At 42.5% G+C, this 23346-nt stretch overlaps 1 protein-coding gene across 4 annotated transcripts in view; it reads left to right on the top strand.

Annotated features, from left to right (window-relative positions):
- LOC147710550 (discoidin domain-containing receptor 2-like) overlaps positions 1 to 23346 on the top strand; it is a 369004-nt gene that overhangs the window by 250650 nt on the left and 95008 nt on the right. For all 4 annotated transcript variants that reach the window (XM_086921220.1, XM_086921217.1, XM_086921218.1 and 1 more), the window contains 2 exons: positions 20694 to 20835; positions 23082 to 23184. In XM_086921220.1, the coding sequence (XP_086777346.1) occupies positions 20772 to 20835; positions 23082 to 23184 (167 nt within the window). In that variant the 5' untranslated portion in view covers positions 20694 to 20771. The remainder of the gene's footprint in view (positions 1 to 20693; positions 20836 to 23081; positions 23185 to 23346) is intronic.

The following is a 23346-nucleotide window of genomic DNA, read 5'->3' as shown; positions in this document are numbered from 1 at the left end:
ATCTCTCCGAAACTACATTTAATGGACAGTTCTCGTAACCTAGCTACGAATTGGTCTACTGATTCCTCATTCCTTTGGGGTTGAGTGTAAAATTTATGTCTGGCCATAACAATATTTACTTCCTTTGCATACTGCTTCTTCATGCGAGCCTTTGCTTCAGTATATACATTGGTTATTGCTCTCCCATCTTGGTTCAATCCTACTGGAAGATATTTAAAGGAACGTTGGCCTTCTTTGCCTAGAACGCTTAACAAAAGGGCTTTTTTTCTAGTTGCGCTAAAATCCTTTCCATCAAGTGCTTCTATATAGTTCTCGAAAATGTCTATCCATTCATCCCACTCGATGGGTGGATCTCCAGTTGTTTGTAAGAACATGGGAGGTACGATAACATTAAGATTTTCCATCTTATTCACAAAAAAAAATAGTATAGCTTGTATGCACTGTCTCCTTGTATGTGGATACTCTTTTAAACAAGAACTAATTTATTGGAAAACTCTTCACAATGTCCTAATCTTTCACATCAAATAAATAGTATACTTCTTTGCAGTATAATACATTAAACAAATGATCAAAAGGTGAAAGTTCGTTGTCTAGCTGCACCAGGTACTTCTTACTATCGAATAGCACACAATAGTGCTTAGCGTGTTAGAAGCTTACCGTATCTGTCCTTTATTTAAAGAAATTGCTTGTGCAAAACTGCTCCTCCACAACTGTTCCTTTCACTTGCGCCTTTTTTTTTTTTAAAATTATTAAGTTAACACGCAACAAGGCAGTATTTCTTTCAATGCGCGGTATTCCTTTCAACGCGCAATGTTTCTTTCAACATGCGTTGTTATTTATATTGCCGGAGCGCGTTACTGGGGTTGCTTAGTAACGCGAGTAAAACTAAGATGGCGTTCACGTAACGTCATTACCTCATTTCCGCTGCCTCATGTCCGCCCGACGCTGCCTGACGCTCGCTCGCCTTTCTGTATGACATTGTTTACCTTTGAGTGTGACGAAGGGTGGTCGACTCCGTTCGGACAGAGATGGACGTTCTCGAGTGAGTCTTCTTCTATTCCCTTACACAGCTCGCGCAGAGTTTCGAAAGATGCGTGCCAATTATGAAAGATGCAGCAAGTTATTTAATCTTGACTTTCTTGAGTAAAAAGTGCGTGTTAAGCAAACGGAAGTCCAAAAACGATTTCCACAACACAATCAACTGGTTATTCCGAAGTGTGGATATAATCACCAAATAATCATTCACCCTCAGGTCTTTCAATTAAAGAAGGTATGAAAGGAAAAGTCTGTGAAACTCACCGCCTGTTTGGATAGGGTGATGATTTCATTTAGTTTTCTTTAGTTCAGTTGATCTACACCGGTTTGCTGTAATTCTTTGGTTCACGTTCTGAGGTGGGAGTTTCCAGCAGTTGCACTTTACTTGGGGTACTAGTAACTGTTCTTCTTCAGATTTTTATCTTGATAGTAGGTTTTCATGGTTGTTTCCTGGTGATTTTCTTCTCTTGTGAATTTCTTTAAGTAAAAGGTTTCTTCTTCAAGTAGACTTTTCTTTTAAATATATAATCCACAGAAAATTGTTCGCGTGGTTCTTTTCTCACCAGTAGAGTTTCACTCCCTCTGTAGTTGTTTAGCTCACTCTGCTCATCGTCGCCATGTGATGTAAATGAAGTAATGAGGCTAATAAAAGAATATAAGGCATTTATTATGCACTACAGAGAATAACTGGTGATCCCATCAGAAAGCAGGGAGCTAACTGACTAGGCAGAACACAGTAGAAAATGACATTAAGAAAATGGAATGTCAGACTTAAAGGGATACAGTAAAACATAAGTGCAGAGAATACAACATTAGCCCAACCCTATTGACACAAATAAACAATTATATTCTTGCTATACAAGACAACTTTAATTACATGAATGGGGCAGTTCTCAGAGTTGTCAATTCTTGGAAAACCGCTTAACCTATGGTGGTATTACTGTTACACACTTGTTTACATTTTCAACAGTACTCCAAATCCTTATCCAGTTCATTTAAAATGGCTGAACCCAACTTATAATGTAATATATCTGCTGAATTAGTGTTATTGGTTTAGTGTTGTGAATACATTCTTTGAAACGCTCCATAACCTGAGAGTACAGGAGGCAACTGTGCCCAAGTAGAAGAGTATCGCAAGTGGGGGTCTTACCTCTCCCGTGGATGCGACCCCTAGGCCTGCCTCAACTGCAGAATCCTGCTTTCTACTGTCAGGCAGCTAACCCATTGTAGCCATGTTTGCACTGAGAAGGTTTCCAACACACCTCTGACGTCATTTCAAATCAAACTACTCTGGCTTTTCTCGTTGATGCCCTGAACTCATGAGCCCCAAGAAAGATCTTACTTAGTGATCAGAATAACTTATGATCGAGAAGAACATTGAGTCCCAGATGACACCATGGAGACCTGCACACAATGTTCAAGCCAGTTTTGGTAGTGTGTCCATTGCTGGATGTCCCATGTCAGTGTTTTAAAGCCGTGGACAGCCCGTCCACTCTGTTGTGTAATGCCTTGTAGAGAAGGGTGATGAAATTCCACTGAAACAAAACATGCTTTTTACCCTCTACTGTCCATCACCTTACCAGAGGCAGACTCGACCTATGCCTTAGGGCGCCGGATGAAGGTCTGGGTAGGAAATACTGCCTTGAAACTACTCTCTTGATGTATGCTTGAAAGAATGACAAGCTGGAACATTGACCATTAAGTGAGCTTCTTTTATGCAGTACCATTGTGGGTTCTTGTGAGATTTTGGTGACCCCTGCACATAACTGCCCCTCGACAGGTTTTTAACAGCCTCACCAGTACTCAAAGCACTAGATTTTAGAAAGCCAGGTGTGGTTCATTACATTAATGACCCTCTTCCTTTAAGGCATCCACGGCAACTTAAAAACCCTCTTTCAGTGCAGAAAAATTAAATGACCTCACAATTTGGCTTCTTGGTGAGTGTTCTTTGTTGCACAACACTGTTTAATTAATATACTGTCCAGTGCGGACACAGAATAATTTGAGACATAGCTCCAGGTGCCTGAAATACCAATCCAAGAGACCTGTACATATAAACGAATTTCTCTACTGCCTGTGACAGATGCTGTAAAAATTGATATTTCAGGAGCTAGCTCTGCTGTTTAAAGTAAAATCTTGGAAATGTACGTCTGAGATGTTTAGGGCCACAAACGACAGTGACTATTGTGGCACAGATTGGATCAAACCACTCTAAAAGGTAATAAACACAACACAGACCAGTTTACATGACCCTACACTTCAATTTATCCCAAGCACTAAGGAATCAAAGACTTTCAGATGGAAAGGGTCACTCTCTAACATTCAAACTGCACATCACGTGATGGACAAGTGTAGGAACTACATAATTTGATTGATGGTTGAAATGTGAATAGGTTTCCATTCGGCTCTGTATTGTATCTCGTGTATAGCTCTTTTTATACTCCTAACATGGACTCAAAGCCTTTTTTACAAAGTCCTGTAAGCAGACATCCAGATTATTCTGCATAGTTGGTAGTTAAGATTATGTGGCACATATTTAGGTTTCATGTATGAGGTGCTGAGCCGTTTTCCAAATATATTGCAGCACTCATGCTAGCGTGAAGCACACAGACGTGTGAGAGAGTTCCATATGCTTACCATGCTTACCTTGCCCTACGTAATCTTTGTTTCTTCCGTTCACTTTGTGGGAAATTACCACTACAGTTGTGTTGCTGGGTAGGCGTGGGATTGTAGTCTAGTAAAAACAAAAAAAGTCTGCACTAATGCATCAGACAGATGGCATGCTATAACCCAGGAGTTCAAGAAACACTATTCATGTGTGGACACCACAGAGAGGCTATTACCCAGAAAATCAAGACACCATTCTTCACTTGAGGGTACAATGGGATCCCCGCAGACGCGGAAAACCTCTCCCTCAGAAAAATCAGTAAACACAATTCATGCATGAGTACATGGACTGCTCCCAGGAGCAGCATCTCCATGCCAGAGAAGAGCCACTAGACACAGTAAAGTCAATGGACACTATGAAAACATGGGTTGTACTCAGGAGGGGTCAATAAACTCTATTCAATACAAGAGTCACCAGATCCACCCAAGAGTGGAGATACAATGTGTCCAGGGATCAAGAGTCCTGAGAAGAAACCACAAAACTCCAAAAGTACAGCGATCTATTCTAGTTGTGTACAGTCTTGTGCACAGTTGGAACTGGGGGACGGAAGGAAAGATGTTTCCAGTGAAGAGTACATTTCTGTTCTTTCGTTGGTTACTCAGACTATAGAGTTTAGACTATTTGGATAAGATAGGGCAGTATCTACCGAACGAATAAGAACTGATCTATTTTACATGTTTCTGAAGCGAGTATCTTTGTGACGGCATCTACAGGTGACTAGGGTCACATCAGCTTAGAGCCTGTGGACAAAATAAAGGGTTTAGGGTTTTTGTTTGATTCCACCATGTTGCCTGCCAAACATGTAAAGGAAACTGTAGAGTCATATTCATATTATTTGAACATAATTTCAATATTTGTGCTTCGCTTGGGAACCCATAGCACTGTTGCTAGGGCCTTCATGATTCTGAAAGTGGCTAAAATTAGTTGGCTATCATAGTGCCAATCTACTCATAAGCACTTCCAAAAAGAACATTAAAAAACTGCAAGTATTCCAGATCTCTGCAGCAAGGGTTGTGATAAAGACATGAGTCAAACAACATTTTGCCATTCTTAAACTTTGCAATGTTTCCTTTTTTAACCTCAACTTCAGCTGTGGTAATGTTTTCTGTACAGTGCAAGATACTTTTCACCACATTGCAAGACCATTCTCAGTGTAACCTAGCAATGGCAAACGTATGCAGAAGGTCTCTCTGCAAGCTTACCTCTTGCAACAAATGGTGGGTGGTTGACTGCACATTTTTCTTAGAACGGTGCGAAGTTTGTGAGAATGCGAACTTTTAAAAACGTGGACCCCTAATCAAGGTACAAACATACCGCCCCTTTTTTCTGAAGCTTGCACCAAATCCAAGCAGATGTTGAATTTAAGGCTTTGGCCATTGTGCATAAAACAGCACATCAGTAATTCCCTATATTTCTAAAGATGAGACTTGTACTATTGAATACTACCTGGAATGTATGTTAGGGTAGATAATGCCAGGTTATTATCCCACGTATAAAAAAAAGTATTTGATCAATCATTCGATTTTCAAGCGGAAAAGTTGTAAGCCTTATTGTCTCTTCTTTTTGGAGACCAACAGCCTTCTTAAACCCAAATCTTTTTCTTCTGATGACTGTTCTGCTTGTGTATTCCAGTACAAGAGCTCTGCTGGGCAGCTGGCTTTGTTTAGTACCTTATAAGAAATCTGATGATGATTGAGTATTGGGGGATTCTGGGTAAGTTGTAAGTACGTTTAGAGGTTGAGGGATGCTAAAGGAATATCGTAGACCTGGCGTCTACCTCTGAGCACTTGGGGGTTGACATGGCGGATGGCCACCATCTGCTTTTCATTGTCTTTTTTTTTCTCACGAGATCTTTCCAAGAATTCTCCCTTTGAATGAAAAACCAACAACATGCAGGAAAGTGCATAAATAAGTGTACAGTGCGGTGGGGAGGGGGAGGGGGAGGAGGAATGGAGAACATGGAGGCAGAGACGTGCAGGAGCATTTTTGTTCCTCGATGTGGAAACGTGATTGTTGGCAGATGGCTCTCATGACGCATGGAATTTGCGAAAACACAATTTTTTTAATAGTAATTCCTGGATGGAAACATGGAGGAATATTGGTTAAGAGGCAATGGACTTGCAAAACCTACTTTTTTAAAGTACAACTTTGTGAGAGGTAAAACTCCCCAGTCTGACGTGACTCTGCCATCTAGAGTGGAGCATGGAGGATGGTACAACTGCATATCGACACCAACAATATTGTGGTATACTAATTATCGAGGGTAAAATTATCAAAAGGAGAATGCATATAGGGAAGTATAGATTTACTACCCCTAACTCCACATCTGCGGCGGAACTTGAAAAAAGTATGATCTGTGTAAACAAATATATGAGGAGTTAGGTGTAGAAAATCTACATTTATTTACCTGTCAATATTTTATTTTCGATATTCTGTCCCATTGATATTTTTGTATTCAATGTTCAGTGGACATAACAGCATGGAGCCCCCCTGCCCACAGGAAATGATTGTCATGCAGAGTTCGGCATAAAGGACTGGGCCAATAAGGCTGATCAGCCATGCTGTTTTCCTCAGGAATCCCTCTTTTCAGGGTCCACGTAGCTGCTGTTAAATGTATCTATCTACCTACCACAAACTCAGGCCAAGCCTGCTTTTGTGAAGCATATTCATAATGAGGAAGGTAACATCACCCACCACTAGATGGCGCCATATATTGGAACTGCCTCAAAAAGTGTCCCAGTCCCTTATTTTTCTTTCGGACAATGTGCTAAAGCACTAAAGAGAACTACACCTGTCGTTGGTGAACTGGGTCCCCTAGAGCCTTTGACAGATGCCACTTCATCAATCGCTAATTCTGCACTTGAAAGGGTGTGTATCTATCTATCTATCTATCTATCTATCTATCTATCTATCTATCTATCTATCTATCTATCTATCTATCTATCTATCTATCTATCTATCTATCTACCCTCTGAATGAGTAAGTAGGCAAGTAAAAATATGGCCTTTTTGGGCTGACGTAGTGAAGCATTACTAGGTCTAAGGCTGCTATCTTCTTAACTCCTGTAGAGTCATCCTGCTCGTCAGAAGTAAGAGAGGGAAAAATAAGTGTACTACAGTTGCGGTCGGATAACAGGACAATGTATTGGCTGTAATGCAACCCCTTTACCCACACCTGAATATTTTGATTGTGTAAAATACTTGCACAGGAGTCTGGACAGGATCAGTAGACTTCCAGAAAACCTAAATGGATTGGTATGGTTGAGGTGGTGCATCAGGACTGATGCAGTGGGACTGATTTGGTGGGGTGGTGGTGATGACAACTGAACTAGAGTGGAGGTGTGACAACTAAGTAATAGCCAGTGAGGCTAGTATTAAGAGGAAGGCCGGACATTATACATTCTACAAATTAATCGATGGGCTGGGTGGGGCAAGTAGGGTTTTAAGCGGAGTCGAAATTGGAGATGGGAGTCGAGTGACAAACACATTTGATACCAAAAATGGCCTTAAGCAGGGGCGTGCTTTGGCTCCTAGTCTGTTTAATGTATTCCTTGCAGATCTTGCAGGCGTCCTTCCACAGGATAACTGCCACCCACCAAGCCTGGCTCAAGAGAAATTAGGCTGTCTTCAATATGTGGACGATATCTTACTATTAAGCCAAACTCCAATAGGCCTGCAATGTAGTATGAATGCCCTAAAGGATATATGGACAAGCAAGAGCTAGAGCTAAACTTGAATAAAACAAAAGTAGTACATTTGGTTAATTGTGAATACAAATCACTTTCCTGGTTTATGGAAGGGCAAAAAGTTGGGGTAGTAGCCACTTATAAATATCTAGGATTTAATGTAGAACATCAAATGCTTTTAAAAGATAACTTAGCCACCATTCAAGCAGAATCTCAGTCTTTAAATTATGGTTTTAATTTATTAAAAAAGAATTTGAGTTGCCTGTCATTTAGTCACCTGCTCACATGTATGCATGCTCAGCTAATGCCAGCAGTGACCTATGGTATGGAAATTCTGCAGGGGCACAAAGCAGCTACTCTTATTAAGATCCAAACAAACTTTCACAGCCCAAAATCAGCCTCGCCAGCCCAGGTACGCCTGGAGTTTGGCTTGAAAAATCAAATATTTCAATGGAAGAGTTCCTATATTAAACTGTGCAGGAGACCGCGTCTCTGAGAGATGCTCCATTAATAACATATGCTGGCAGGAAATTGAGGAGCAAACACACAGCAATTTAAAAGGCTCCCTGGGGTTCGAACTAAATCAGAACATTAAGGATGTAGGTATGCAAGAAACCTGGGGTGCGAGTATGGAAAATCTGCATTTTATCTAGCAATAAACGCATCAGCTAAGTTTTTGTCTTATACAACAGATAAAAATGCTTTTGCACAAAGGCGACACACCTGGACAGTGATCAACCACTATAAAAAATTTCTGCGCACTTTTCACAGGATCTAAAGCATAAATTGATGTTATTTCGTTTTGCCATTATGGAGTCCAAAGTTCTAATCCCTCTTGGAAAGACCAGCCGCAAAATCAAGATTGTCGGTTCTGCAGATAAAAGCACGAAATCGCTAGTTTATATTTTGTGTGTGTGCCCGGAGCCCTTGCTGAATAGGAAAAAACATTTAAAAGCAATTTTTATAAATTTGAACAATCGCTCTTGTAGGCAAGCAGTAATCACTTGGATAAACGACACCTCAATTCCTCTGACATGTAAGGGGGTAACATTTTCTAAATCAATCTTTAAATAAATGGAAAAAGTGTAAGAAAAATTTGCCATCTGGGGGAAACAATTTAGTAAGGTTGTTTTATACTCGACAGCAGAATTTTACAAAGCATGTACACTTTACTTGTCATTAAGCTGTTAATTAATTTAATGACGAATAGCTACTCTCTAGGTTTGCACAAGGCTCCTGCACTTTAAAAGTGAGTAAGCACGGGTACATTTTCTCCTGCTAAAGGAAAAAATGAATTTGTAGGGTGAGATGAAGGGTTGTGCTTACTGGCTTATTCAAGTTTATATGTTTACAGGGGTAATAGAGGTCTATAGAGGACATACAAACTAAAAACAGTGCTTTTCCAGCAAGCATGGGGTGATTTGTAACTTTTTATGAACAGTTGTCCTCCACGGTACTTGATGTTTGGATCCTGATAAAAGCGCTAGAGGCCCCTGGGTTATAACGCGCTATATAAATTGAAATAATTAAATAAAATAAATAAATAAATACGGTATATTTGCTCTTATATTTACTTATACAAGACCCTAGGATTGCACAAGCACTTTAAAAGAGAGCAAGGGCGGGGGATCTCATCCGCTATTAAGGGGAGAATGGCTAAGTAAAGAGAGAGGATGGGTTTTTCCAGTGGTTTATTCAACATGGCATGCTTTCAGGAGTAATACCGGTCAACAATGCACATGGCTCTCTATATTTAATTCATAATGTACCTTTACTTACAAATCAATTTTAAAGGCATGACAAACTGCAAAATGTAAAACAAAAATCCTTTCCTGGTGTTAGAGAAAATGGTTTTTAGGATTGCAATCTTGTATTTTAAATAAATGTATCAGTATGGTTTTCACAGTATGTAATGGATTTTACTAATTATGTAAATAAACTTGACTTTGAGCAGAGTCGACAGATCTCAAGTAAATATTGTAACAATTTTTAAATGTTTACTTTTGGTATGCCAATGTTATTGTCGCTCTGATGATCTCAAATTAGAGTGAAACACTTATCGAGGATTGCATTGACAGAGACTGTTAAACACTGTAACCTCCAGTGCAGTATGCCTTAAATGGAAACAAAATTGAAAGGAAAGACCAACAACAGTATAACCATATGCCAGAAGAATATTTAAGGACTACAACGTCCATAATGCTGTGCATGATACAATAACTAGGCTACTTATGACTAGTCACACCAGACCATAAAAAATACTTTAAATTGTTGGGCTACCATGACCACTGGGCAGAACAAGCAAGGAGAATGTCTTGGCACCGTTAATCTGTGGGCAAACATTCCTAATTCTAAACCTAGATAGCATTCTCAGGAAAGGGACTACCCACGAAACAGATTAACCGACCAAGAGAAACTTTTCAACAAAAAGTCAAACTAAATAATGTCCATTGATTTGAAGCTTAGCAGCTGTGTAAGGCAGACGCCATCTTTGATTCCGAGCAGTCACGTGCTACACACACTGTGGCTGTCCTCACTTAAGGACATCTTAAGATCCTGTACATTCTACTGCACTTACTCCACCATCAGTTTTTTAGAGATCTAATTGCAGAACATGGGGCTCTCAGAAAAATGCATCGCATGGTTGGTATTCGGGATAAGTACAGGAACCCGAATGACCACATATATTTTGAATCCCACGGGCTCACACATTTAACACCACATTTCATCATCGCCAGCTCAGCGGCATCTTAGGCTCCCACGACCACTTCCTGTGGGTTAGCATGATTATAGCACCGATGTGAGGACTGTGATATGCTTTTTGTACTCTTACCTTTAAAGTTTGGACGACACCTCTTTTAAATTCATCAGCCATTTTAAGACGAGTCATTGGAGATCTGTGTAAGCCTTTTACATATATTATTCTTATTATTATTAAAGTTAGCCAATCAGAATTTCAGTTAGCAAATCAGAATTCGAGAATTAGTATGTTGTCTTTTGTGCAGCCCTTTAACTAGTCATGATAGGGTTTGCAAAGTTGATAGGGTCCTGTGTGGCGAGTGGTCTTCTGGGAAGTTGTGGAGATCACTGGGCGTGGTTCACTTGTGGTGTTCGCTGTATAATTAAGTCCATTAGCTGATTGGGAAACCCTGAGCAGAAGGACTGGATGACTCAAACTACCTTGTGGAATATCTTTATCAGCCCGACACAATGTCAGCATGATCTGAGCATAGGGTCCTGTGGGACCAGCATTTGATTATTTATTTTGTAACTTTTATAAACGTTTTGCTTCAACTTGCAGTGGAGTGCTTAATATTTCCCTAGTAAAGGGGATAGGAGTAAGACAGTACAAAAGATATACTGGAAAAGCAGCCTTGGATTTATTTTCTACATTTAACACATTCTTCCGAGACTCCAATTGGTACAAATTACAGCTGTGTGGCTGGTTCTTGGTATGCTCCGTCGATAACCTTGCTGCCAAGCTATGCCCAGTGCCCTTAAAAGTTGTCCAATCGACAATCCTTTGGCCTGTTGGAATGCTGTAATAAGCTAGCTGTTTCTTTCCTTGGACTCTTAATTTTGGACATCATTCTCCCGAGCAGTGCCTAGTGCCGAGCACTGGGATGCCTTCCGTGGTCTCTGTGTACCCTGTAAATGATTCTTATTCAGAACGTCATTGACCTGCCTGAACAGGTTGGGGTTTGCTGCCAGCTCACAGACACCTGAAGTCTTAGCTTCTGCACACCTTCAAAGTTCCCATGAGTAAAGACATACCAACAATAATCTTCTAAGCATTGCGGTGTTACACATGCATTACCCTGTTGCTGGTGAGTTTGTAGGCCTGCGAGTGCAAAAATTGGGAGCTGAGAAGGCCTGTTGCATTTCCTTCCTGATTGGCCAGAAGAAGTGTGGCTCCTCCCAGTAACCACAAAACCAGCCTCCGCACATTAGTGCATGCGAAAGGCACCCAGTGTCTCCCTAGGTAGGTCTCATTTGGGAGGCAAACCCCCAAAAAGAGTGAAACACCTCCTTGGCAATCTTCTAAGTCATGATTTAAGATGGAGATTTGTATTGAAGAAAATAGCAAGGGAGCATACTTTTCTTGACATCAGGAAGGGAGAAGAAACAGACAACATACCCAGAAGTAGAATCCAGTAGAAAGTTTCAACTACAAGAAGAAGATTGGGGTTATCTAAAGAAACATAAAGTGCATTGTGTGCAATGTCTTTCACCTCTACTGTACATGTATGATATACTTCTTGATTAGGCATTGGGGCAGTGCCCACGGGTAATGAGAGAAGAGTGCGGAGTTTATGCACCTTCAATGGGCAGGCAAGACTCCAAGCAGTTTGTTCAAGGCAGAATGTTCTAATTGTAGGAGGTGTATTCTAAAAAACGCGGAGTTTTGGACTGCTCTGCAAAAGAAATGGAAACCCCTGACATCCAGCCTCCTGACCATTAGAAGAGTTGGTGGTTGGCTGCTGGGGCCTGGGCTTAGCACCATGGAGCTGTCGGACACGTATCCTCGTAAACTAAGCTTTAAGTTGTGTTTACCCAATAGAACGTTTTCCTTTTGATGAGTGCACAAGGGCAATTGTTTGCTTTCTTGAGGAGTCCATAAAGACGATACATTGGTGTCAAAGGCTGTAAAACATTGGCTGCACTTTAAGACTCAGCTAAGACAACCACAATGTGAGTAAGGTCTGCCTTGTACTGCATTTACCATGATGCATTTCTTTGCAATGACTGCAACAGGCTTGTGACCTTTGTACTATGTCTCCGGACCAGAGATACATTAGATAAGTAGAATCATCTGCACTTGTCATAGAGAGCACTGATGCAGTTTGCATTTGTAGAACACATTGCTACAATCGGTGTGGCTTGGTATCACTGTTCAGACTTTGTGTGCCTTGCTCCTAGCTGGGGCCTGCCGACATGCTTAAAAAAATACATGTTTGGAAGGGTGCATGGCTGCTGGGTGTCTTATGTATGAAGTGTCTTTTGTTGTGGGAGAGGACCGGAGCAATGCTTCGTTCTTGTCGCCGCAGAAGCAGGCTTATATTTCCAAAGGCTGGTTTAGCTCTTTGAATACATACCTCCACCTGCTAAGTCCATGGGTAAAGTTTTTATTATCCTTGTTCTTTTTACCTGGTACAATTGTTCTGCCTAGTACTTGACATCGATGCAAGTATCTAGATGCTAGTAGTAGAGACATACGTTTCATAAGGAAAAGCCAGGACTTTATAGCTCTGCAGAATTTAGGGTGGAGAGAGTGAAATCGTATTCAGGTTGTAAGCGCTTTCAGAGCTTGCCAGTTTGAGCGGAGAAATGTGCACCCATATTCTATTCTGTTTGTACTATGAAAAATGGGCAAAGGTGGTGACTGTGCCATTGAAAGTAGTGTGGTAACTTCTCAGGTGCCATGATCTCACAACTACTCAACCATGGTATAAACTACATATTGCACTAGGCATCTACATCTATACTATATACGAATATTGTATTATTCTTCAGTGGTTAAAAGATAAATGGATTGTCGGTTTCTTTATGAAATGAAATGAAATGAAAATGTGATTTGTAGAGCGCTGCAGCTGCCCTGAGGCGTCCAGGCGCTGAAACAGAGAAAGCCCTCATGAGGTTACTTTATTAGGCATTAAACAGTAGGGTTTTTAGCTGTTTGCGAAAGCTAGTCAGGTTGGGGTTGTTTCTCAGCTGCAGAGGGAGGGTGTTCCAAAGTTTGGAGACATTATACAAAAAGGAGCGTCCTCCTGCTCTGGCTCTGTGGATTCTGGCAATCTTGGCCAGGAATGCTGTTGAGGAGCGGAGGGATTTAATGGGCCTGTAGGGAGAAATCAGGGAGCGGTTGATGTCTGGGCCCGTTTCCCAGAATGTCTGGTGGGCAATGCAAAGCGCTTTGAATTTTACTCTGTCCCTGACAGGTAACCAGTGTAAGGTCTTTAGGCCGGTTTTTATTGAAGTCCTCCAAGGGATTCCCAGCAGCGCTCTGGCAGCACAGTTCTGGGTGCGTTGGAGCTTTTGTAGGGTGTAGTCTGGTGCTCCCAGGTAGAGGGCGTTGTTAAAATCCAGACGAGATTGGATGAGGCCCTGTATGATTATCTGTTTGGCCTCGAAGCGGAGGAGGGGAAGGACTTTTTTGATCACCCTGAGGAGGCCAAAAAAGGTGGCTGACATCTTGGTGGCCTGTGTGTTAAGGCTCAGAGACTTATCGAGCGAGACGCCTAAGCTTTTGATGTTGTCTCTGGGGGGTGGGGCCACTCCCATGCTTGAAGGCCAGATCAGCTCTATGGAGGGAGGGGAGGCTGGGCCCAGGAGCATTAGCTCAGTTTTATCGTCATTGAGCTTTAGGCATGAGCTCATCATCCACCTCTTTACGTCCTCCAGGCAGGCCGCTAAGTCTGGTGGCGACTGGAGGCCGCTCTTCTGTGCAAGGGAGACCACCAGCTGGGTGTCGTCCGCATAGGAGATGATCTTGACACCATGGCATTTTGATTCCACCCAGTAGTGATTAAGGGTGGTGTATGTTGGTGACATTAAATGCTTTCATTCTTACCATGGCTCATAATAAATAATACCAGTGAGATTGGAGCTAGAAACTCTCTTATTTGCCAAACAAATTCTTCAGTGGATTTGTACTATATGATGCATCGCAGCATTTTGCACTCTACAAAAGCCATTATGTATATGAACCGGTCATGTTCTTTGTTTTGTTTAGAGTGAACAGAGTATGAAAGGTCCTCCAAGCTTTAAACATTATTATTGGTAGTAGAAACATTTAGCATTTCTATTAGTGAAGTTATTGTTCAATGCGTTGCAGCATAACTACAGAGCTAATCTCTAGACTGTTATTAGGGATTCGATTCGTATTTGTAAGACTGCGGTGAGGAGGCTGGGTTCTCTAAAAGATGAAACTGGCTTTTAATTGTGCATACCTGTTAGATTACAAGTGGAGGGCATTACAAATAAACTACCCTTATGTGGTACATTTCGCAATCGGGAGCTAAACATTAACGCGTCATTCCTGGAACAGCGGACAGAATGTATCTAAGCCATGTCGATGGCACAGACATAGTGTATCCTCAGCTCAACGGGTGTAAATCACATAATGTATCCTTATTGCTCCAGACACAGTGTATCCTGGTCTGAACAGATTTAGTAGCCACAGTGTATCCTTGCATCAACCACAATAGACCGTCTAGCCTCAGGTCACCAGATGTCATTGACACCAGGTATTGTTTCCTACCGTGTCTATCCCATACCATTGCTTCCTTGCTGTAGCCTTTTGAAGTAGAGCACTTAACCGAAAGAAATCCAACCGTAGAAGCTGTTTATGCAAACAATGAATGAAGAGAGTGCCCATAAAACTGAATTGTCTTCGGCTTTGACCGCAAATTTTGAACTACACCTGACATGTTCTTCTCAGTTGGTTGGCGTCTGCTGGAGTTTGCTGGTTGGGAAATGGTCCAGTTAGGGGCAGCTCCTCCACGAGGGCGGAGGAGCTTCGCCTCACCGCTTTCTCTCAGTGCCAGAAGCAGAAACATAAAATGGTAATAACTTGAAGTTATTACCATTTTAGGTTTGGTTGCGGGCAGGCGGGTGGGCGGGGCTGCTCTGTGGGCATGGGAGGAGTGGTGTGCCCGCCCACTCATGAGTGCTCAAAGACTTCTTGGTCGGCCCCCTGGGGCCGCCCAAACCCGTAATGCGCACTCTGCCCTTCTCCATGCATGCTGCATTGCAGCCTGCATGGAGAACATGGCCTCCTCATAAGCCCTTGGGTGGGCGGCGTCCTGACCAATCACAGCGCTGCTTGCAGTGTTGTGATTGGCTTAGGGGAGGGAGCCTGGCTACCTGCTTCTGCTTCCTGTTCCTGCCGGAGGAAAGATAAGTTTAATTATTTTTTTAATGATTATTAATATTAAATTAACCCCCCCCACCTGAACCCGCACGACCCCCCGCCTCCCCCCACCCGCGAGCTATGCCGGCCGCGACTGGTTCTGGTACAACTGTCTGATTTGCTGGAGTCTGCTAAGTCTGCTAGTTGGGAAATGTCCCACTACACCTGACTTGGTCTTCTCGGTTGGTTAGTGTCAGGGATTTGCTGGCGTCTGTTGGTTGGGCTTCTAAGAAAGGATGGGCTTACTGTCTTCCGAGGCCTCCAGTCTCTCCTTAGATGCCGCCCCTTTTCCCAAGTCAGTGTTGCGGGAATGTGTATGACCGAGAATTACTTGAGCAACTACTCATTCTCCAGCGGTAACTCACCACAATTATATTTGTTCTGTCGGTAAGACTAGAGGGTCGGTCCCAGCCTATCCGTTGAAGCAGTGCCTGGTTCCACTGGTACAGCAAGCTGTGGGAGCGAAGCTCAGGAATCAACAGAAAACCCCAGAGCCTTAATTAGTGGACGGATCTGAGGGGGCTCCTTGTTACTAAACCTGGGCCCAGACTGACACCTGCTGCTATGTTTAGTTTCAGTATTGCAAGCATATGCCTTTTGTGTTTAGATAACAGCATGTTTATTTTTTATTTTTGTACTTGTAGGCTTAATATTTCTTGCATATGTTTTTGAGTTTGTATTTCTTTTATTGCAGATGTGTCCGAGGTTAAATGTAAGAAAGAGTCAGGGGATGGATGGATGGTTGAATGGATGCACAAGTGCAAAGCTGAGAGACAGAGTTCATGTATGAAGATTTAGTGATTACCTTAACCAATCAGTGACACAAAAGGCACTACCATTTATAAGCCAGATCTATTTTCATTGCAAATGTTGTTTAAGGTATATGTGCTTGTTGTTCTGGGCTGTGTCTTGGTACAATAACAGAAAACTCACAGCAAAAACGAGATGTTCTCGCCAAGTGAAAATAAAAAACCGATTGGAAGACGAAGGTTACGATGGGAAAATGCAGTTTGCCTACCAGTGTAAACGCATTTCGTGAGAACGATAACTGCGAGCAGTTTGCTTCGCGCACTGATATCGCAGGGATGTACAGTTGTGGGAAATCAAGCCGTGATGATCGTAAACAAACTCAACGAGCGAGATGTCAGCAGTGACCTCAAGTGTGGATGTCATCAGAAAACGATGTTGATTTATATCATGTTAAGTGCCACAAATAACTTTTACAATTAGGGTGCGATATTATTTATTTAACGGTTGCATGCTGCCACCTAGTGGAACGGTACGTTACTTTCGGCATTAAAAATGTAATTTGGAAATTCGTTTTGTGCAGTCTTGGCCTTATATAAATATTTATTAATACAATGGACATATATGACTTTTGAAAGCCTCATCTCTTCAAGTTTATCGTACCTCTGTTTCAACTGTGCCGTAATCACAACTACATTGGGATTTCCTCTGTGACAAACGCAGCCGGATTTACGGACACCATGTGGCTTGGTGTACACGGAATGCAAAATTACTTGGGTTTAACAGGTATTCCCCCAAGAAAGGACCAGGATGTAATTTGTGCCAGAATTTTGGCTCGGGCGGCTGTGACCACGCCCAAAACGTATGCGCCCAATTTCCACTACTGATGCAGGCCCACTCTTCAAGTCCCTGTCCACTATAGGTGTCTTCTATTCTATACTCCCCTCTGTCTCTGGGTGATCCATGCTGCTCTGTCCCCTCACTTCATTACCTATATGTACATCTTCTTTTCTTGTGCTGCTTGCTCTGGCCTGCCGTTGTTTAATCACTTTTCTCCCTCCTTTAACACACACCTCCCTTGTTACATTTTTTCTTCCTTCACTTTTTCCATCTCTTCATTCCTTGATGCTTTACGATTTTCCTTCCTCCTCCTTTATGTTCATTCATTCTCTTTCTTTTCCTCTTTACGTTTTTCATTTTCTGTTTCTCCTTTTCACTTATTTATTCTGCTGCCCTCTTACCTGACTTCTCTTCTCCATGGTGAGGTCCACCAGGGATAAAAATCAACAAAGTGGAACCTAGCGAAAGTGTCCCCGGGAAAAAAAAGAAAGCGATGAGAAATAATTTTGTGAGTGTAAACTTTAACTCCCAGGGAATGTCATGAAGAACATCTTGCAAAACCTGTCCTTATCTTTGCAGTCAGCACATAATTAGGAAAGAACACCCAGTATTTTTTTTTGTAGGATTCATTTTGTCATTCGTGATGCACACGATTTGAAACAAATTCCATTTCAGAAATGTTTTCCTACTTTGGCACCTATGTTTTTCATTGGTACGGGAAAATATATAAAAATAAATAAAACAAGCTGTCTATCAGCTTCCTAACAAAAATGATTAAAACATCCAGGGATTGGTGGAGGATTGTTTGCTTGTTTGTTTGTTTTGGATGTGCCTGTATTGACCTCGCATTTTGGGATACTTTTCAGTTCCTTGACATTTTTATGTAGAAATGGCGGCATATTCCCCCGATCTGTTGGCCCTTCTAATATCGGTATGTGCCCTGTCTATGTTGTTCATCATTAAAAGCGCATTCACCGTTGTACCGCAGTGCAGTGGTCAAAGAGCTTTTCTTGGTGGATTCAGGCTGTGGATGGTCAGGCCTCTGGGCCCATGTGCTGCTGCAGGTGATGAGCTGAGGGAGGCTACCATGCTCTTGAAGACAGTAGCCATCAGGCGTGTCTGCCGGACCATACTGATGAAGGGGGTCAGCTTAGGGCTTTATCTAATTCATTCTAGTCTGGCTGTCTGTGCTTCTATGTCATGAAAGTCGGTGTCTTTAGGACAACTGCGCATGGATTCCAATTGGACCGGCTTGCAAGACTGTCAAAAAGTGGGGTGAGTTCAGGAAGCTTCCAGATGCCTTCTGTTGGCAGAGATTACTAATGGGTCTGGATGATCAAACCTACGCTTATAAAGCTGAAAGCGATTGAAATTTCTTGATAAATCCTGCTGGTTGGTTGGTGTGATCTATTATGTTGACGAAGGGGGCAAGCTTAGTGAATTTCCAGTGGGCTCTGGTTGGTGGCGACATGCTATTGTGGGTACATGACATCTCCTGGTTGATCTTGGTTGGTTGTGGTTTGGCCACTGTGCTCAGTTAGTCACACATTCACATCTCAGCCATTGTCCAGGTTGGTTTAGTTAATAAATTCCAGTTATTCCTGTATAAATATAAATCACATGGTTTCCCGCACTTTGCAGAAATCTTACTATAAAACGGACACACTATCAAGTCAGAATTTTTAAGTTGGGACAAATCTTATTATTTTTTAGGAGAGGTTTGCTACTAGCTTTGTCCACCAAACGTCTAGCATTAATTCCTATAATCAGAAAGGATCCTGTGCAATAAATACTTGACCAAAATAAATAAACCATGTCACACATTAACCTTCGATGCTCATGACGAGCCACAGCTCGTCATGAGGTACACCTCTCGTGTGCTCATGACGAGCTGAGCTCGTCATGAACAATGGGAATCAAGCACTTTCAGCACTGAAGAAGAATTCCAATAGCAGCGATGGTGTTAACTCATAATTTTTTCACTTACCATCTTGCTAGCAGATTTTGTACAATTCACAAAGTTGTTTTCAGATTCACGTTTCTTCATTGGTCCTCACATCATTCATGGAGGGAAACACAGTAGTGTGTCTAAATGACATTATCAGGAGTATGATTCCATAAAGAGATAAACACTTTATCCCTAAATGTTATGTAATAACCACATTGCTTCAGTTAATTTCATAGTTATGGAAGCCTTAGTGTGTCAATACGTTTCAGCCTTCGAGCATTGCATGGCTTCCTCATAACATACAAAGAACACTGCATCGGGTTCACAATACTTAGTCCATCAACATGTGTTGCTCTTTTTTTAACTAGTGACATGCTTCATAATTATAGAGCAACCTTTCCTAGGAGCTTGATAGGGTCTTACTTTATATATTGAGGCAGAATCTCCAAGATTATGTGAAGGGTTCATCTAATAAATTCAGTTGATACTCCTCTGTGAATAGTCCTCTTCCATCAGACTATAGTTGGCGAGTAAGTTTATGTCCTCTCGCTCCGCAGTCATAAATTGCTCCCAAAGCTCCTGTCCTTCAATGGTTTGGGTATGGATTGCTTCCTCATCATGTGTTATGTTATGGTTGAGTAAGAGAATACTTTCGCAGTTCAGACTTGACAAATCGTAATCCAGTGGATTGCTCTCTTTGCTCATTCCCAACTATGGGTGCGACAGGGATTGCTTCCTTTTGCACTTTCCAGATTTTGTTTCATGGGTTTCTCCCGTAGCGTGTATCCTTCTATAATTGATTCAGGGATTGTACCAGAGCTTCTACTCTTTGAAGGTCCGCCCTACAGATGGGACAGGGGGCCACTCTGTAGCTTGTACCCTACTACCTGCTTCCATAGCATGCACCCTTCTACATATGAGTCATGCATTGCTCCTGCAATTGGTATTCTTCTACGGGTTGGTCCTAGATTGCAGACAGAGCGTGTGGACTTCTAGAATCTGGTTGTTCCCCCTCCCACCTATGCTCCATCCAAAGTTATACAGTATTCACGTTAGGTTAGGAGATTGGTGTTCTCCTCTTATTGATAGTTTTGTTGTAAATGATATTCATGCTCTCTGATGTGTTACTGGCCGTCTCTCATTCAGGTTATTAACTATCTTATTCTGTTGTGCAAGACGTCCATCTGTACCGTGTGATTTGCAGCTTTCTTTTAATTAGTCACATTGAAAGTGACCACTATTTTTAATTATGATTTTACCTTACCAGTAAGAAATCCTCTTCAATTGTTTCTTCACCATCTACTGCCTTCAAATGCAAAAGGGATGTTCTTATGCAGAACCTGCTCTCCCAGCTGCAGCATTTTTGCTAGAGTTGTTCTTCTGCACCAACCAGCAGAAGCTTGACCCTCAGCCCAGCAGAGGCGCGCTGCAGCCAGGCTCTGAAGTAGATCTGATCTGTGATCTGGAGTTGGGTGGCGCCCTGTGGGCTGGTAGAATCGCTTTCAGTGTCTACTTGCCCCAGTATGTCGTACAAGAAGTCCCGCCTACAGAAAATGTTGCTGACCAGCTTTGCTAGCCACACTATTCATAACTGAATAAAGTGCTCACCTGGAGATGGTTCCTGAGAGGCACACAGCTTGGCCAAAGCATTGGCTGGTGGTGTGACTAAAACATTAATATTTGTGGTGGTTTTTGTGGTTCTGACATTAATGGTGATGCTAATGCCTTCAGGCTGCTGCATGTGTAACTTAAAATGCTTTATGTATGAATATTAGTGCCTGTCAAACCTTATTTTGGCTGGTGACATGTAAAATAAACCTGTTTGACAGACCTGACATTGGTATTGTTTTTCTCTTAGAAATGTAGATGTCTGGGTGGGACGTGGATTGCACTCGCCCTGAACTGACGGACCCTCGCCCGCTCTCGCCCGCGCACCATGTTTTTCGGCTGGCTGCTATTCGCGCTCCTACCTGGAAGATCGGCTGCGGAAGTCATCGCTGGTAAGGACAGCCTGACCATCCCTCCTCTGCTCCTTTGGCAGAAGGGGAATTAGCTTGTTTTTTAAGGTGTTGAGGGCCGACTATAGAAACATGTTGAGTAAGGAGAGAGAGTGGATTTTCTTCTTGGAGATTACCTCTTATGACCTCTTATGACCGTCCATGTTTGCAGACAGGCATGACCTCTTTGCATTTCTTGCAGCTACTACTTTGGTGGCACAAATCATTGCCACGAATAGTGCTGCCTTTTACCTGAGATTGCGAATTAGAGGAGGTACAGATTACAGCAGAGTGAGCAGAAACCATGTTAGTCTCACAATTGTCTCACAATTGTATAGTGGAGAAGTGTGGCTCACCGGTTAGAGGAGGCAGACCCGGACGCAGAGGTCAGACCCGGGACCAGGGTTCAATCCCCGACGCAGCAGGGTCTTGAGCTAAAAAATGTCCACTGACTCGATAATTCTCGCCTCGGTGCCTACTCGAATCATGGGTTCACACTCTGCAACTCTGGGCAATAGCTTGCTTAATCTCCACTACGGTCCCACCGCGATGGGATGCCTGGCTTTCGCCTTGGGGATGCCCAGTAGGGGTTATCTCGCAGGGAAAAGCCAGGACGGGTTCCCAAAGCAAGCGCCTTGAGACCTTACGGTGAAGGCCGATTTTACGATTTAATTGTAATGTGCCAGTAATGAAATTCAAAAATGTTAAATGACAGGACTTGAATCTGATGTCACTGCATAATTCTATTGAAACCAGTCATGTCCGTGAGGTCTAGCAGTAGGGATGTATGACGTTACTCCGCATACTTTTACTCCGCATACCGTTACAACGCGACTTTTACAACGCATCCCATTACAACGCATAGCGCTTTGAGGTGCTGGATAGTGGTAAGTATAATTTACTATTCTAACTCCAGTCCCCGTGGACCCTAGGGAAGGTGTTGGATAGTAAATTATACTTATTCCCTATCCTAGAGCGCCCCCCAGCGCAATGCGTTGTAATGGTATGCGGAGTAAAAGTCACGTTGTAATGGTAGTGCGGAGTAAAAGATGCGTTGTAAAGGGTGTATACCAGCAGTAGACTCCTTATGCGCCAGTGCTATGGAGACAAGGTCTAGTCAGGACAAGGTTACAGACTGTGCACCTCATCTGCTTTTCATCACCTTTAACACCTTAGCTGCGTGTAAACATTTCTCCCCAGTGCTGCGCTGTCCATTAGAACTAGTGCTGAATGGACGTTCAATGGTCGTGCGCAGCACTGGGGAGGTAGCGCTGCTGACGACCATTGGCCGTCAGCAGCACTTAAGGGGTTAAATAAGCCTCCAATGGGTGTTCTGCCGCTTTCTCATAATATGTTTAGTGACCGGGCTGCTCAAGGTCCATCCACCGTACAGAGTACATTCTTGCTGGTTGTGGTGGGTCTGTCAAATGCTCACAAAGTAGAACTTCAGCTGCTAATTTTTTAAAATATTGAGAAGTTGTAGGCAAGACTAGTTCAGGTGTTGGTGCAAGCATCAAAATACTATATGGACACAGAGTTGTGTCACAAACATGTAGGATCACTTGCAATCCACATTTAGCTGATCCCAGGTTAGCTTCCTTTCGGATTAACTAGCTCCTTTCTGCAAGTATATCTATCCTGTTGGTTAATTTATGTGTGTTCTGCCAGTTAGCCTGTTGTCTGGTATTATGTTTAGTTTTGTATTTGACATCACAGCTGTTTAGACAGACCTATTCTTTTCAATATACATTCCATACCTGCTGTTTTTCAGCCTATGTCGGTCACATCTCGGCTCCGCCAGAGGAGTAATTCCTTTTCACCAAATGCCATTCGCTTTTTGAGTGTATTCAGTGGTGTATATGCTTTGAATTTCAAGAGAGACTATTTTCCATTAATCTACTTCTCCCTCCATTGGCTCCTCGCTGCTTCTGTGGTCACAAATGCACATTTGTGTATGCCTTTCTGACCATGTTAAGACATTAAATCCAGACCTTTTAGATTTTCCAATGCCTGATTTATTTTCATGATCACGAATTTGTAAACACTGCTACCTTGCCCGGTCCTAATTCATGTATTAGAAAAATTATCATTTAGGCCTTCAACCTTACAGGTTTTCCCTGTTTCTGCACCATGTACATGTCCATCACCTACAGCTTCTAAAGGGATTCTGCTGTGGCATTGATTCTTGAGATACCTGTCCTAGTGTGGTATTACACACTACTGACCTTGTCCTTTTATCTCCGCTACAGCACAATGCAGGTACCCTCTGGGGATGCATGACCGTACCATCCGCGACGAGGACATCACTGCTTCCAGCCACTGGCATGAATCCACTGGACCTCAGTACGCCAGGTAATGTGTGGGTCAAGCTATCTTTGCACGTTCCTGAGGAAAGTCTGCAGGGTACAGCTGCCACAGTGCACGTCTAGAGCAGAGGTGTCCGTGGTGGCCCATGAGAGCCACATCCATGACCGGTTGGAGGAGAGCCAAATGAAACACTTTAACACAGAGTGA

This window comes from Lissotriton vulgaris, chromosome 5, assembly GCF_964263255.1.
Source record: "Lissotriton vulgaris chromosome 5, aLisVul1.2, whole genome shotgun sequence".
Classification (NCBI taxonomy): domain Eukaryota; kingdom Metazoa; phylum Chordata; class Amphibia; order Caudata; family Salamandridae; genus Lissotriton; species Lissotriton vulgaris.
This window is presented reverse-complemented; position numbering and strand designations above follow the sequence as displayed.